At 33.8% G+C, this 17,669-nt stretch overlaps 1 protein-coding gene and 2 pseudogenes across 1 annotated transcript; 1 reads left to right on the top strand and 2 right to left on the bottom strand.

The window, feature by feature from the left end:
- Positions 1-4,682: 4,682 nt before the first annotated feature.
- LOC127122556 (60S ribosomal protein L5-like) lies at positions 4,683-5,310 on the bottom strand (annotated as a pseudogene).
- Positions 5,311-6,707: 1,397 nt separating this feature from the next.
- LOC127122557 (pentatricopeptide repeat-containing protein At3g14730-like) lies at positions 6,708-8,934 on the bottom strand (annotated as a pseudogene).
- A 222-nt stretch (positions 8,935-9,156) lies between these two features.
- On the top strand, positions 9,157-10,419 carry LOC127122558 (uncharacterized mitochondrial protein AtMg00810-like). The gene is made up of 2 exons (XM_051052874.1): positions 9,157-9,211; positions 10,025-10,419. Exons 1-2 carry the CDS (start codon positions 9,157-9,159, stop codon positions 10,417-10,419), a joined length of 450 nt encoding a protein of 149 aa, XP_050908831.1.
- Positions 10,420-17,669: the final 7,250 nt, after the last annotated feature.

Consider the following 17,669-nt stretch of genomic DNA (forward strand, 5'->3'; position numbering starts at 1 on the left):
CGATTATTACTTAGATTTGAATGATCTTTTTTTCTCTTCTATTACAGGTGTTGATTTTAACGATGTAGGGTAAAAAGCTTAAGCGTCTAACTTGGGTAACCGGTATATTATTCACTCATTATTTATCAACTTATAGAGTATTTATTTATATCTTTCTTCAACTACTTGTCTATTAGGTTAGAGCCTAATTGTAGATTTGCCCAATACCATATTTGATTGAAATTGTAATTCTTTGTTTGTTACTGAATAATGTAGCTGGTCAGGAGAGATTTAATACACTCACAAGTTCTTACTACATATGGCCACAAGGAATCATCATGGACAAGTTTATTTTTTGACTCTACATTTTCCCAATTGAATATTTATTAGTATTTCAAAAGGAATGTTATCAACACTATTTTTGTTTAAATATTAAATTTAATTTGGGTCTAATCTTATTATTTGATTTTGGGGTTTAATTAATTTTAGGTAATGTTTTTAGAAAAATCTTATAGAATTTGAAGTGTCTAGATATTTTTTAGGATTGTAATATTTTCTAGAATACTCTTTGAATGTCTAGAGTTTAGAACTCTCTAGAATTAGTATGTCTAGAGTTCTCCTTAGAATACTATAAATAGAGATGTAATCCTACATTTTTGTATCAAGCAAAAATACAAAGTTCAATCTTCCATAAATAATTCTCCTACTTGTCAAGTTTCTATTCAAGTCTCTAATATTCTCACACATTTCCCTTAAGCACAAAAAAGCTTTATTTCCAATATAGTAGCATTAGAGCTTCAAGGTCCTTAAAAAATGGTGAATGGAGGTTTTCCTTTTTCAAATGTCGATGCTCACAAAGAACAACTATGACAATTGGAGTATCAAGATGAATGGGCTACTAGGAGCTCAAGATGTGTGGGATATCATTGATAAAGACTTCAAGGAGGAAGATGAAGGCGCTACTAGGAGCTCAAGATGTGTGGGATATCGTTAATAAAGGCTTTAAGGAGCAAGATGAAGCCTCGCTAAGTCAATGTGTAAAGGAGACATTGAAGGAGTCAAGAAAGAGAGACAAGAAAACTCTCTTCCTCATTTATCAATCGGTGGATGAAGATACATTTGAGAAGATCTCCAACGCAACGACTGCAAAAGAAGCATGGGACAAGCTTCAAACTTGCAACAACAAAGGAGTGGAACTGGTGAAAAAGATTCGTCTTCGAACTCTTAGAGGTAACTTTGAACGTTTATTTATGGAAGAGTCTGAGTCAATTTCTGATTATTTTTCTCGAGTATTGGCTATAGTCAATCAACTTAAAAGAAATGGTGAAGATATTGATGAGGTGAAAGTCATGGAGAAAATACTTCGCACTTTAAATCCAAGTTTTCCCTTCATTGTTACCAACATTGAAGAAAAAAAGGATTTAAGATCATGACTATTGAGCAACTCATGGGTTCCTTATAAGCATACGGAGGGAAAAAAAGAGAAAAATTAAACAAATGGAGGCTATGGAGAAACTACTACAACTCAACGTAAAGGAAGCAAATTATGCAAATTGCAAGAGCCAAAGAGGACTAGGTCGTGGGCATAGACGAGGACATAGAGGAGAAGGAAGAGGCGGTTACAACAAATACTCTAACAATGGAGAAAGAAGTTGGAATCCACAAGAAATAAGAGGTCGTGGAAGAGGAAATTCATGGTCGAGGTGTGACAAATCACAAATCAAGTGCTTCTACTGCAACAAGATCGGTCATTATGCATTTGAGTATAGATTCTCGAAGAAGGTTGTGGAGAAAGCTAACTTTGTAGAAGAAAAAGGCGGAGAAGAAGAAACTTTGTTGCCCGCGTACCAAAACCAAGTTGAAGAGAAAAGAAACATGTGGTACCTCGACACCGGCGCAAGCAATCACATGTGCGGAAATCGAAGCATGTTCGTAGAGATCAATGAAGCGACAACTGGCAATGTCTCATTTGGAAATTATTCAAAGATACCAGTTGTCGCACCTCGAAAAAATGGGGATACGACTTCAAAGCGAAGTGCGATCGCACGCTCGCAATGATGGACTGAACAGAGTCGCCACCGAACTTTATTTATTCCCAAAAATGGGAAAGGGAAAATATCGATAAAACCCCTAAAAGAAAGGATAAGATATGGTCATCGCAACCAATATCAGGGTTCGGGAGTCGATTACGCAAGGGGAAGGTATTAGCACCCCTCACGTCCGTTGTACTCAACGGGAACCATTAGGTTAGTTGTGTGCGTTAGTGCTAGTTGAAATATTATGCTTTTCGAATTATTAAGTGGGAAAGAAAGAAAGGATGAGAGGAGAATGTTTTTGGATTTTTAACGAAGGACTAAACCTAAGTTTTTTATTAGTGGGCCTGACAAGATTTAAAAATCCTGCTCCTACGTATCTCAAAAGAGAAATCAAGGCTTACGTAGTTCTGGGTAGAAAAATGTTTGTTTGTTGATCGATTTTAGCGAAAGCTATATTGTATTAATCGACGAAAACATTATTTTACCCAAAACAGATGAGGAGTAGACGCATACCACACATCGAACGGATTTATAAATCTACATTCGGAAAAGCGTCATTTATCTCTACTCAACAATCGTGGCCGAAACATTGTTTTGCATCACCTTAAGACAATATATCTTTCATTTATGAAAAAGGTTTTTGATTAATCGCACGGCGGCGAAAAAGAGTTTGACTGGTTGGATGTATTTTGAGTGATAACGAGAACTTGGATGAGCGAGATATACATCTCGAATCCTAGCCTCAGGAGTGCACGGTATACACCATGTTCCATTTCCATCTTTATTGAAAGAGGTTAAGATAGGAATTAAGTATTTTGGAATTTGATTGAGAAAGGGTTTGAAGGAACCTCATTGACAATTTTAGACGATGGCGAGAGCTAAGATAGGCGAGGCATACGTCTCGAATCTTAATCTCAGGAGTGCACGGTATACACCATGTTCCATTTCCACCTTTATTGAAAAAGTGTTAAATAAGAATTAGGTATTTTGAGTTTTGTTGTGAAAATGACTTGACCCTAGATCAAGTATTGTTTAAGAGAAATTTGAATGAGTGTTTGAGAGGGAACAAAGTGGATAAATTTGGATGATGGCGAGAGCTAGGATTGGCGAGATATACATCTCGAATCCTAGTCTCGGGAGTGCACGGTATACACCATGTTCCACTTCCATCATTTATTGAAAAAAGCGTTAAATAAGAATTAATATTTTTTGAGTTTTTTATTAAAAAAATGGCTTGACGTTGAATCAAGCGTTTGATGAAAGTTTGAAAGAAATGGAATAGAATAGGAGGGAGAAATGAATTGATTTGCTTATTGAGAAAATACTCGACGTTGGATCGAGTCATTATTTTTGATCTTTTGGAAATGGTTGATTTTATTCTTGTGCTAGTATCTAACTAAACAGTCAAACAAATAAAGAAAAAAAACAGTACAAAGTTATTACACATCGGGGGAGTGGGGTACATTTTGTCAAATGGGGATTAAAATCATGAAATAATTAAATCGGGCCCAAACAAACAAATGATGCAAAGTATGAGTGTAAGTGCAAGAGAACCGACTCATTGTAAGAAAGCCCAAGAGTAAGCTATGTGAGGTTGATGGCGATGCTTAAAAGCAATCGACTTACAAGGGTATGGAAATGGGGATTAATAACCTAACATTAAAATAAATAGCAGGGTATTATATAGAAAAAAGAAATAAAATAATAAACATAACAAATATAAACATAAAAAAAAATGCTATCCCCAAGAATCAAACCCGCTTCACTAAAGACAATGATAGTACTCTCTCTCCACTAGGCCATTCATGATTATTTATAATTTTAATAACAACTTAGATATTAAACCAGAATAGATTAAAGTATGAATTAAAATAAAAATAAAAATGGGATGGTCTATTAATGGATGATTAATTAAAATAAATGGGGGGAATCCCAAACGTGACCCTAGCCGCCTGGCTGTTGGGTGGAAATTGCAAAGTTTAATTACCAATAATACCAGCAGACCAAAGTAAATGGCAAATTGTAAAAAACTAGACATGTCATTTAATTGGGTTTTGAATACTTATTTTTTAAAAAGAATAAATAAAAGGAAAAGAAAAGGGTGGCGCAAATCTCAGAAGATTCGTCATCTTCCTCACAAAGACAAAAAATAAGCTCTCCATCTCACTCACTCTCTCAACTTCTCTCTAAACCTCGTTTCTCTCTCATCCAAACCCTCTCTCAAACGCGCTCACGCTAGCCTTCTCTCTCACCCTCAATCATTCATCACCTCTCAGGTTCTCTCTCACAATCGCTCATCCTCTTGCTCAGAAATGCACAAATTTATGGTTTTCAAAGAGACTCAAGTAAAAGCTCACCTTCGGCGACGACGACGGCTCAGGTAATGATCGAACCTTCTCCCTTCGCCTCTCTCAATCGGTTTCTTTTTTATTTTTGGATTAGGGTTCTTGGTGGGTTTTTTTGTGTCCGCCTCCGATTTTCGTCCCCTCTCTTCTGATTCTCTTCCTCTCTATTTATGTCCACAGCTTTAGGGTTTTCAGTTTGGTATGGTGGATCCAAGAAGTATCTCTGCCAATTCCTTTCGGTGCTCAGAATTTGGATCGGTCTCTTTGATGCTAGATTTGGAAATGGTATTCTGAACTCATGCTTTCTTCTTCGTTTTTTGTCTTAATTCCAATTTGGGAATTTTTCTGAAATTCTACAGCTTTGACAAATGGCTATGTTTTTTACTGCAGTGAAACTTTGGGGTAAAAGCTTCTTCAGATTATATCTCTTGTGTTGTGTTGGAGGCTTCTTCTCAGATTTCTTAATGATCGGGTCCGCACGGATGGCAGCATGAACCTTCTTGTAAAGCTCCTCAAGTCCATTAGCTTCGATTCCCTTCTTAATATACTTATTGAAATGAGTCTGATATTTCTCTGGTTCGTCTTCAATCAAAGTCTTCATATAGGTAGAAACATGTCCACCAAAGATATATTTGCGGTGAACCTCAGCATCAAGCTCCTGCTTTTCCTTATCAAAATCAGCAAACCTTTTGTCACTATGAGGGATATCCAAACCACCATCCAGTGCACCCTTCAGAGCACCAAAGACACGGTTTCCAGTTGTGGTCTTAACAAAGACCAACATCAAGGAGAGCACGGAATGGCCTCCTGGAATCAGCTGGCTCCACAGAATAGTCCTCTCCAGTAGCCTCAACATTTCCCTCATACTCTTCATCCATCTCAAGTGTCTTGAGAACCCGACGTGCCAAGAGGAGTCCAGTGGCATAAGTTGGATTTTGTCTTCCTGTCATGAAAAAAAATAAGATGCAGGTTGAGTTTTCTGTCATGATGTTGATTGTTTTGCAGGTTTTGAAGATGGATTCATGTTGCAACACAGTAGTGGATTGGTATATTTATGTTGTGGTTTGATTTGATTTTTTTGCAGGGCTAAGATTATCACAGGACATATTTACATATCCAGTACCCTTGAAGCAGTCTGCAAGCCATTCTCAGTGACTTCTGATGATTATGCCCAACCCATGTAATGATGTTGTTTTAACTCCATGGCCATCTGAGCTGCTATGGTGAATTTGATTCAACCTTATCGGCTTTGCCCTTTGGACCGGTGCATCAACCATATTCTGATGTTTGTTGTTTTGGTTTTTCTTGCAGATTTCATGTGTGTGGAGCATTATCGTTGCAAACTTATGGTGGTACGGTTCTGCAGTATCATTGCTCTAGGCCATTTGCAACATGATGTGTTTGGACTGATTCAGCACCTTCTCCTACATACTTGATTGCTTCTTCAAAATTCTGCCAAGATGATATGATGTGGTGGGTTCTTCTTGTAGTCTCAACAAGGTAGCCGCCCTCTCAGCATTAGCCCAACAACAGCATGATGATGATCCATCATCCAACAAAAAACAAGCAAATGGAATGTCCAAAAGAATCCCCTTAGAATTCATTTTTGTTTCTGTGTATAAATTTGTAGTCTTCCTCTCTAGAACTAAAAAAAATAACAGCAACAACCCTGCATCGGAGCACTATTTGCTTTTCTTCAGGATCTCCTCTCTATGTTTTCTTGCTGCAAATAAAGGTACTCATGGCTTCAATCGTCACTTGGAGCTAATTGTTGATCCCACAACTAGAGGGCCATAGAAATTCATATCTTCCCCACATCTAACAGTAAGTTAGTTTTTAATCATTGACTCTTTGTTGTCGGTTGAAATTTTCCTTGTGATGATTTTGTTGTATCAATCTAGTTTGATCCTTCTCATGTGATGCAGGTAAGGCCGAGTCCATGTTGCTGTTTGCATGGTTTCGACCGGAATTGATTGCTAATCTTGGATTAATGGAATGTTATGGACGTTTGGGTTCAATTGCGTACTGGTTTTGTTTGGACTTGTTGTTGCAGATTGTTGGTTGTTGCTGCTGCAGTTGTGATGTTTGCTGCTTTAATTCACGTGCAGGAGACTTTCTTTACCCAATCCCTCCTATCAGCTTTATTTTCGGCCTGCAGTGTATATGATTTTGAGGGAGAAGAGGTGGTTATGTTTACCAAAATTGCTCTGAATTATTCCTCTACGATGAACGTATCCTAAAGTTCTGCAATATATTATATGGTGAACTAATGTTGTTAGATGGTGAACCAATGTTGATGTATCTGAAACATGTATTCATGCCTAAGCTTTTTTTTTTGCAAATGCTTCTAGACCAAAGGGACATACCCATGCTCTTGCAGAAATGTTGTCAATGAATTTAAACCAGCATAGATAAAATCAGTTTGAGGATGGGTCCTGTCACCCGTTATAAATACATGCACACCATTCATGAGTTCAATCCAGCTACAACCTGGTCTCTTCTTCACATTTTATTGCCTCATTGTGTTTCGCAACTCAAATACTTCTTCGTATCGACCTACCACTCCATAAACATTTGACATTAACACATAATTTCCACAATGAACCGGCTCAATTTCAATCACCTTACTTGCTGCAATCTCAGCCAAGTCTGTATCCTTGTGGATACGGCATGCTGCTAGCAAAGCCCTCCATCCGACAGGATCGGCCTTAAAAGGCATTGTTAGCATTAAATCATAAGCCTCCATGAGTTTCCCTGCTCGACAAAGCATGTCAATCACACAGGTGTAGTGTTCAATGGATGGGGATACACCATAATTTGAATCCATTACAGCTAGAAGCTCAAACCCTTCCTTCACCATGCCAGCATGGCTGCATGCAGATAACAATCCAACAAAACTGATTTCTTTTGGTACCAATTGAGCTTGACACATACGAGAAAATATGTCTAATGCCTCATCACCATAACCATGCATTCCATAACCCGTGATCATGATGTTCCATGAGGCCACATCTTTCTCTGTCATAATATCAAAAACCATCCGAGCATCTCTCATATTTCCGCATTTTGCATACATATCAATCAGTGCATTCGAAACAACAACACTAGAGCCATAACCAATTTTTGTAACAAACCCATGAACAACTCGTCCATTGTCAAAATCTCCTATCACAGAATATATAGACAAAACACCAGTAACTGCATATTTACAAGGAATCATCCCATTCTCCCCCATCCTCCTAAACATCCACAAGGCCTCTTCAAAGCGTCCAATATGTGCGTACCCATTAACCATTGAATTCCAAAGCACAACATCTTTAACAGGCAATTCCTCAAACACCTCATGTGCATCCACCACCAATCCAAATTTCAAGTAAGTATTAACCAAAGCACTTCCAACAAAAACAATCCAACTCCAACCCGAGTTTAAACAATAATCCATGAATCTTCTTAACCTCCAAAACCTCTGCAGAACTACCACAAGCTCAGATCACACACGGGAACGTGAATTTATCAGGAACAACAATACCCAGATGGCGCATTTGCTTATAAAGACCAACCCCGTATTGTGGAAGCCAATTTGAAACGAATCCAGCAATGATTGAATTGTAAGCAAAAACATTTTTGTCATGATGGGTAGGGTAGTTGAAGACTTTAAGAGCATAACCGATGAGGGTGCACTTGGAGTATATGTCGATGAGGCTGGTGATGGCAAGTGGGGATGAAAAGAAGCCATTTTTGAGCAAATGGGAATGGTCGGTTGCCTTTGGTCATGAATGTATGCAAATGAACTTTAGGCCAAGCGCCAAATAAAAATGAAAAAAAAATGAAAAAAATTCAGGGCCAAAATCGGGGTATGACACCAGTCAAAGGCAAAGATAAAATTCTTATACGCTTGAAGAATGGGAGTCATCAATTCATATTCAATGTCTACTATGTTCCTAACATGAAGAATAATATTTTGAGCTTGGGACAATTATTAGAGAAAGGTTATGACATCCACTTGAAAGAACATAGTCTTTTCTTAAGAGATTGTGAACATAGCTTGATTGCTAAGCTGCATATGTCAAATAATAGAATGTTCCTCTTGAACATTCAAAATGATGTTGCAAAGTGTCTCAAGACTTGTTATACCAACTCTTCATGGCTATGGCATCTACGATTCGGACATCTCAACTTCGACTATCTAAAATGTTTGTCAAAGAAGGAGATGGTGAGAGGCTTGCCTAGTACAAACCATTCATACCAACTCTGTGAAGGATGTCTAGTTAGGAAGCAATTCCAGAAAATCTTTCCAAAGGAATCAACGTCAAGAGAAACAAAACCGCTAGAGCTCATACACACTGATGTTTGTGGACCAATCAATCAAAACTTTTTTGGTAAGAATAAATAATTTATCCTCTTTATTGATGATTATTCTAGAAAAATATGGGTTTATTTCTTGAAGGAGAAGTCAGAAGTGTTTGAAAACTTTAAGAAGTTCAAAGCCCTTGTGGAGAAAGAAAGTGGTCTTCCCATTAAGGCCATGAGATCTGACTGAAGAAGTGGTATGTGCAGTTTACCTGACAAACCATTACCCAATAAGAAGCTTGCATGATAAGACACCATAAGAAGTGTAAGGAAGCCTGGGATCTCTCACCTCAAAGTGTTTGGAAGTATTGCATATACCCACGTTCCAGATGAAATGAGAATAAAGCTCGATGATAAAATTGAGAAGTATGTATTTGTGGGTTACGACTCAAGATCCAAAGGATATAAGCTCTATAATCCAAATAGTGGAAATATCGTCATAAGGCATGATGTGGAGTTCGAAGAAGAAGATTGTTGGGATTAAAGCGTTCAAGAAGACAGGTATAATTTTATTCCTTACTTGAAAAAGAAAACGAAATGGAACAACCAATGGTAAAGGAACATATTACGCCACCGGTCTCACCGACACCAAGGTTGGATGAAAAAAGCTCAAGTGAGAGCACACTATGACTAAGGAGCATTGAAGAGCTTTATGAGATAACCAAAAACCTAAACGAAATTAACCTCTTTTGTCTTTTGGGTGATTGTGAGCCTCTAAGCTATCAAGAAGCAGTTGAAAATGTAGAGTGGAGAGACTCCATGGAAGAAAAAATCAAGTTGATCATGAAGAATGTACATGGGAACTTACTACACTTCCACGAGGACGCAAAGCAATCGGAGTAAGATGAGTGTAAAAGGAGAAGAAGAATGCAAAAGGAGACGTGGAAACATACAAAGCAATATTGGTGGAGAAAGGTTATAGTCAAAGACAAGGAACTGACTATGATTAGGTATTTTTCCTCTTTGCTTGTCTTGAAACAATTAGACTGATCATTTCTTTGGCAGCCCAAAATCAATGGAAGATCTAACAAATGGATGTGAAGTCAGCCTTCTTGAATGGTTTTCTCAAAGAATAAGTTTATATCGAGCAACCACATGGCTATGAAGTAAAAGGGCAAGAAGAAAAGGTCTTGAAGTTGAAGAAGGCATTGTACGGACTCAAGCAAGCACTGAGAACTTAGAATGTTTGAATCTACAACTACTTTCAAGACAAGAACTTCATCAAGTGTCCATATGAGCATGCATTTTATATTAAAGTGCAAAGTGGTGATATTTTGGTTGTGTGATTATATGTTGATGACTTGATCTTCATAGGGAACAATTTAAGCATGTTCGAAGAGTTTAAGAAACACATGTCAAATGAATTTAAGATGACAAATATAGGGCTCATGGCATATTGTATCAGCATTAAAGTACAGCAAGAAGACAATGGAGTTTTTATCATCCAAGAAGGTTATGCCAAAGAAGTCCTTAAGAAGTTCAAGATGGATGATGTCAATCCAGTTGGCACCCTGATGGAATGTGGCAGCAAATTGAGTAAGCATGAAAATAAAGAGATTGTGGATCCAACTCTTTACAAAAGTTTGGTTGGAAGTCTACGTTACTTGACAAGTACAAGGTCGGATATTCTCTATGATGTAGGAGTCGTAAGTCGTTACATGGAAGCTCCAACAACAACTCACTTCAAGGTGGTAAAAGGAATCCTTTGATACATCAAAGGTACAATAAACTTTGGCTTGCATTATTACTCTTCTAACAATTATGAGATTATTGGCTATAGTGATAACGATTTGAGTGGAGACTTGGATGATAGAAAGAGAACTATTTGTTTTGTGTTCTTTATGGGAGATACTGCTTTCACTTGGATGTCAAAGAAGTAACATATTGTCACACTGTCAACTTGTGAAGCCGAGTATGTCGCCGCCGCATCATGTGTTTGTCATGCAATTTGGCTAAGGAATTTGTTGAAAGAGTTTAAAATACCATAAGAAGATCCTGTAGAAATATGTGTTAATAATAAATCAACACTTATTTTGGCAGAGAATCATGTATTTCATGAAAGAAGTAAGCACGTCGACATTCGTTACCACTTCATAAGAGAATGCATCGAGAAGAAGGAGGTGAAGTTGAAGTATGTGATGTCTAGAGATCAAGCTATCGATATTTCACCAAGCAACTCAAGTTGAAAACTTTCGTGAAGCTAAGGAATATGCTTGGAGTGACAAATCAAGTTTAAGGGGGAACGTTGAAATATTAAACTTGTTTTGGGTCTAACGTTATTATTTAACTTTTGGGCTTAGTTAATTTTGGATAATGCTTCTAGAAAACTCTTGTAGTATTTGAAGTGTCTAGATATTTTTTAGACTTGTAATATTTTCTATAATACTCTTTGAATGTCTAGAGTTGATAACTCTCTAGAATTAGTGTGTCTAGAGTTATCCTTAGAGTACTATAAATAGATATGTAATCCTACACTTTTGTATCAAGCAAAAATACAAAGTTCTCTCTTTCATAAATAATTCTCCTACCTATCAAGTTTTTATTCAAAACTCTAACTCTCACACATTTTCCCTAAACACAAAAAGGCTTTATTTCCAATAGTTTTCATCATGATTGTTTTGCAAAAGTTGATTTAATTGTCTCATAAATACATTAACTACTAAAATTTTGTCCTTTTTTTTTAAGAATGGATTAGTAGTAGAGAGAGTATCGAAGATCGAATCATTAAAAAATTTATAAACTTTTTAATCAAAACTATGACACTAGTATTTTATTATTTTTTTCTTTTTTTTCAAAAACGTATATTTTGCATTTTTTTACAAAAAAAAAAACATATTTTGCATCAATAACAAACAAATGCAAAAACACTTACAGTTACGAAAATATAACCACTAATTTACTAATTGAATAAAAATCAGGTTGTTAATTGAAATTTATTGAAGTTGAAAAGTAATTACCATAAGCATAATGAACAAAGGAGAGTGATTGTTTTGATGATGATGAAAGCAGGGTAGATGAGGAATGGAGGAAACAAAGAGAATTGAGAAAGAAAAAAAAATGAGAGAGTGTGTATAATGTATGTATTTAGTGCATTTTTCTAGGATTAGATACATAGATGGTGAAACAATAATTATACAATGAAAAAAGAAAATAATTCACTTATGACTTTTCATTTTTAAATATATTAATTAATTTTTATAAAATAAACATGCAAAATTATATAGTTATATATTATATAATATTATATAAAAGTTAAATAATATGGTCGAATCGGGGAATCCGCGGGGCATAGGATACTTCTCCGATCCCTGTCCCCAAAGTATCATCGGAGAAATTTTTTCCTCCATCCCCGTTCTCGCGGAGGAAAAACTCATCGATTTCAAAGCTCCAAACAGATAATCTTCACATGAATCCTCGTTAAGTGATGCAAATTTATATCCTTACTTATGAGACAGAAGGAGTAGTATTTTAAAATATATTTACATACATTAAAATTATGATTCTATTATCTTCATCTTTAGTTATAGAATTTCAATAATATTTTTTTTTTATGTTTTCTTATCATTTTAAAATACTAATAGCATTAATACTTTTTATCAACGCATCTTTCTTAATACAACTTTTATCAATTATGATAGAATAAATGTGTAAATTTTATGAATGTTCAATTTATTAAATAATATTACTTATCAATGAACTTAATAATTTTCTTAATTTTTATATTTTGATCAATAAAATTTAATATATAAATATATATATATATATATATATATATATATATATATATATATATATATATATATATATATATATATATATATATATATATATATATATATATATATATATATATATATATATATATATATATATATATATATATACACACACACTATGTGGGCTATGTCATATTTTTTTACATATAACTGAATTAAAAATTTGACATATTGCATATAGGTTCCCACAATTTTATTCACTGACAAGTAAAATAGTCGTTCATTATGGGGTTTGGTCAAATATCTTTTAGCATACTTTTTCAAGAGCTTTCTCGTTAACTTAACTCAGATGTCGTTTCACATGGTGGCCATAAGGGTTTCATCTAGTACTTGCGACCAAGAGTTCATCGCAAAGATACATGTCGATGTGGACAAAAAGCTGTCCAAACATTCAACAACAATAAGACAAACAACATGAATTTGGGTCTCCAAACTCTCTATGATGATATTGAGACGCTCCAATCCTGGATAATTTCAAATCGCCCTCAATAGTGACATTTGATGGAAAAGTGGTCCTCATGAACATGTTATCGCCTTCAATACATTGATGGCTATCATATGTGCGATGAATTCACTAAAGTGAAAGTTTCTCTCTGGAGTTTTTGAATGAGGCGACCTTGTGATGGTTTATAAATCTTTCTAAGTTATACATAACCAAATATCATACATATTCGTAAAATTGACCAACCAGTTCTCGATGAGTAAGCACTGGAAGTTATCAACTACATGCTTATTCAATGTATGTCAGGGGCATTTTAAATCTTTTTGCGAGTATAAGACGTGTTTCACTGAATCCACCATCGAGGTAGTAAACCATAACCAAGAGATGTTCGTGGGGGCTTTTTTAGAATGAGCTCAAGGTCGAACATTTCAACGAGCCGCTTGCCCAAAAAAATGTGGACTCAATGGAGGAAATAAAAGGTGAGGAAAATAACACGAATTAGAGGGCTTGAGACACAAAAGAACGAAACAACGAATGATTAAACTCCTCCGATCAACGTAAAAACTACTAATCTTAGAAAATTAGGGTCTTCAAACATCCTAGAAGGCATGTCGAAAATTACATGTTTTTAAATACCAGACGAGAACAAATATGACATATGTGTTTCACACAAAGGTCATTCTTGAAGCTCAAACTACTAAATGGGAGGTCATGGGAAACAACCTCAAATTGATGTTAAAACTTGTAAGTGTTCAAGAACAAAATATTGAGCCGATAGAGATGAACAGTGACATCATTATTAATATTATGGAAAAAATTATGGATGAAAGAAAGAAACGCATACTACTGTACTCACTGAAAGGGGTCTGGTGAAACATTTATAAACCACGTATTTTCTAGAGTTTTTGTTAATTTAGTCGTCGTTTCACTATGGTGGCCACAAGGATTTCATCCCATGTTGGTGACCAAGAGTTCATTGCAGAGTTGTTATGGACAAACAATCGTCCAAATATAAATAAGCATAAAACAAAAAACCTATACATATGAAAGAAATAGTTTGTATAAAGTTCACTTGCCTGTACAATTTAAATGTGTTCATGTTTAGTGAAATAACAGACAACGTCTAGGGATGATCATAATCAAAGGATTTCCTAGATTATGACTCATTACTTATTTATGATCATAATTCAAGGGTATTGATACAACCATAAAAAAGATAACTATGATCTCTAATGTTTAAAAACTTGGGAATTTATATATAATTTGTAGGAAAATGAAAATTCCTAATTTGAGAATCGTAGCATGAATCGCAAAATCTTGCTAGTGGTAAAAAAAATTATATATGTATAATTATATACACATTTCAAAAATCATCGTATATAAAGAATGAAATTTAAGATGTGCAGTATAGTTTAACTAAAAGGAAGAGAAATCAATATTTAAATAAGAAAGAGAAATTATGATTTATAATGGAGAGGAAGAATTTATGAGAAAAAAAGGAAGAATTAATGGAGTAATTCCCGATCAGAAATTTCAAGGCAAAGTTGATTTATTTGAAAAGGAAAGTGTCAGTGTCTCAATAAATAACTCTTTAATATTAAATATTAATTAATAAATTAAAAAATGTATTAATTTTTATTTAAAAAAACTCCAAAGAAACCCATCCAAGACTCTTTTCTAATGGTAGTGATTTTAGATTTTGTGAACTTAAAAGATTATGGAAAGCTACTATTCCGTGGAAAGTCAAGTTGTTTGGGTGGAGATGGATCTTGGGAGCCTTACCGACGAGAAAAGAACTTTGGCATAGAGGTGTGATTTTAGGGGTGGAAGCTTCTCTTTGTCCCTTATGTGATTTAGAAGAGGAATTTGTTGGTCACCTTTTTTTGAAGTGTGGTAAAGTTAAATTTATATGGAAGGAAGTGTTCTCGTGGTTTGGCTTGGATTTTGATGATCTATTGGGAAGCTCGGATATTGATACTATTGTTACCGGAGAAGATGCGCTTTTATTTCTACTAAATTCTTTGGATGGTAGAGTGAAGTCATCTTTTTTCGCTTTTATTTGGCCTTTGGTTTGTTGGAGCATTTGGAATGCTAGAAATAGTTTGGTCTTTGAACACTCTAATTGGAATGTGGTTGAGATTTTATTGCTTATTAAATCAATTGGGTGGGATTGGATTTCTATTTTGTCTAAGGGGAATATAAATATATCTAGAGATTTGTGGTTTGCTAATCCTGCTAATTGCATTGGATTGTAACTTTGTTCCTTTTGTATTGGGTTGCACCCCTTGTGCGTATTAATACAAGTGATTATCAAAAAAAAAAAAAAAAAAACGAGTTTGTTGTGCATCTTAGTTTACCAAATTAGATACCTCTGATCCCACCTATCGCAATACGTCTAAGGGAGTTTTTGATGTTGTCTCATTCAATTCTACGAGTCAATTAGTGAGATTTGCATACATCAAAGTCTAAAAGAAGACTATGACATTAGTCAGATATGCACTAATTAACACCCAGCTTCTAAAATTTAATCATCCTAAATTAAATAATAACAAGAGTGTCTTTACCCTAAAACACAATCCATTAAAATTAGGAGTGGTAAAATGGATGGATTGGATCGTTAATGGATGGATCAAAACAATTAATTAATCCGTTAACAATTCACTATAAATTTTTTTAAAATATTCAATCCAATCTATCCATTAAGAATAAAATTTATCCAATCCATCAATTATCATATTTTTAGTGGATGAATATCCATCCATCTTTTTTTTTTAAAAAAAATCACTTATTTTTTTGAAAAATTTATTTTTTTTAATAAAACAATATCAGTTTTTTTTGAGAAAAATAAATTTTTTTCAAAAAAAATATTTTTTTGTATTTTCAAAAAAAATAATTTAAAAATCATTTTTTTTATTTTGGAAAAAAAATAATTTTTTTATATTCGTAAAAAAATAAATTTTTCGAAAATAAAATCAAATTTTGGTATTTTTCAAAATTATTTTTAAATTTTTGAAAAAAAATCAATTTTTTGTATTTTCAAAAAAAAATTATTTTTTTCGAAAAAAATAAATTTATTTTATTTTTCAAAAAAAAATTGATTTTTTTTCAAAAAAAAAATTATATTTGAAAAAAATTATTTTTTTAAAATTAGATAAAAAAAATCCATTGGAACATTTAAAATGGGTTGGATGGATTGGATCAATCCATTAATTTAATTTTTATGTAGTGGATGGATTTTTTGATGAATAGATTGGATGGATTTTCTTTTAGTGGATCAAATTGCCACCCCCTAATTAAAATACATATGCTACCCACCCAGAAGTAACTCCATTCTTAATAAGAAAACATATAATTAGTCACTGAGTTTTTAATTTAATTTAATGTTTTATTTTAGTCCCTTAACAAAAAATCGATTTGATCATTTCCATCAAATTTTATCAAAAATCATTATATCTACCGACATGATTTTACAATAAGACTCGGCGTACATTGTTGACTCAACATATGCGTAAAAAAACATGTTTTATCTTCTTCAACTCACCCATCAAAAGACATAGATTAAAACTTGATTGATAAAAACTTACTCTTATATTGAAATCCCAACAGTAGAAAAATCCTTATAAAGAGACCGATAAAAAATAAAAAAAACCACAGAGAAATACCCTGACTACACTATAGATTGAAACTTGATGAACAATTGACTATACCAATTACCAACAAAATCATTATTTCTTATTCATATTCAAATTTATCACAATTACATTCACATTAACTTCTTTATGAAAATTCAAGCAACTACCGGTAGAATTATGATCTTTTGACATCTGAACAAAAAGTAAAAATTATTCACCGTTAACTTCAATCTATATAATTTAAAAAATAGATATTAAATTCAATTTGTGAGTATATGTTAACTAAAGCATAGTGAAACGACAAAGGTTTGTACGTTTCGAATGTTGTTATAGAAATTAAGAGAAGAGAAATGAAGTAACTAATAAATAAATAAAAATTAATTAAGAAATCAAATCAAAATAGTAAATTAAGTTAAAGGATCGAAAGATGAGTTAAAGCCGTACTAAAATTAGGAAGACATGATGAAGGGGGTAGGGAATCAATCTTTTAAGGTTGAAACTTACTAATTCTTTCAATAAATAGACTTTAATGATACACTCAAATTTTAGGTTTCCCTTCAACGTTATACAAAAAGGTAGATCCATTTGAATTTAGCAAATAACATGACCATCTAACATTCAAAACCATATATACGGTTGTTTAAATATACAACAGTTATTTTTCATCTTTTAGAACTTCAATATAGTTTAAAGATACCCAAAATTTAATCGACATTGTATTTAACATCAAAATGTTGATCTCTAAAAATTATTTCCAAAATTATAAATGGAAGATTAAATATATAAAATGTGATGTCAAAAATTAATTTCCCAAAATATAAATGAAACACTTGCATTCCTCAATATATCATATGAATGCAAAGTTATGAAACACGGAAATCGAAAATATAACATCAATATTGACATGTCGACAATAGTAATAATTTTTAAAAATAAATAAATTATACATAATCATAAATATTAGTGTCGGTTTTGAATATCGATACGGACACAGACACAATCTTTTTCAGAAGTGTCAGTTGCTGCAAAGATACATTCAGAAGACAATTGATGTGACTTTGTACACTCACGAATAAAGGGCACACTAAGAATAAATTTTTTGGGATCTA

The sequence above is a fragment of the Lathyrus oleraceus genome, chromosome 2 (genome assembly GCF_024323335.1).
Source record: "Lathyrus oleraceus cultivar Zhongwan6 chromosome 2, CAAS_Psat_ZW6_1.0, whole genome shotgun sequence".
In the NCBI taxonomy this organism is placed as follows: domain Eukaryota; kingdom Viridiplantae; phylum Streptophyta; class Magnoliopsida; order Fabales; family Fabaceae; genus Lathyrus; species Lathyrus oleraceus.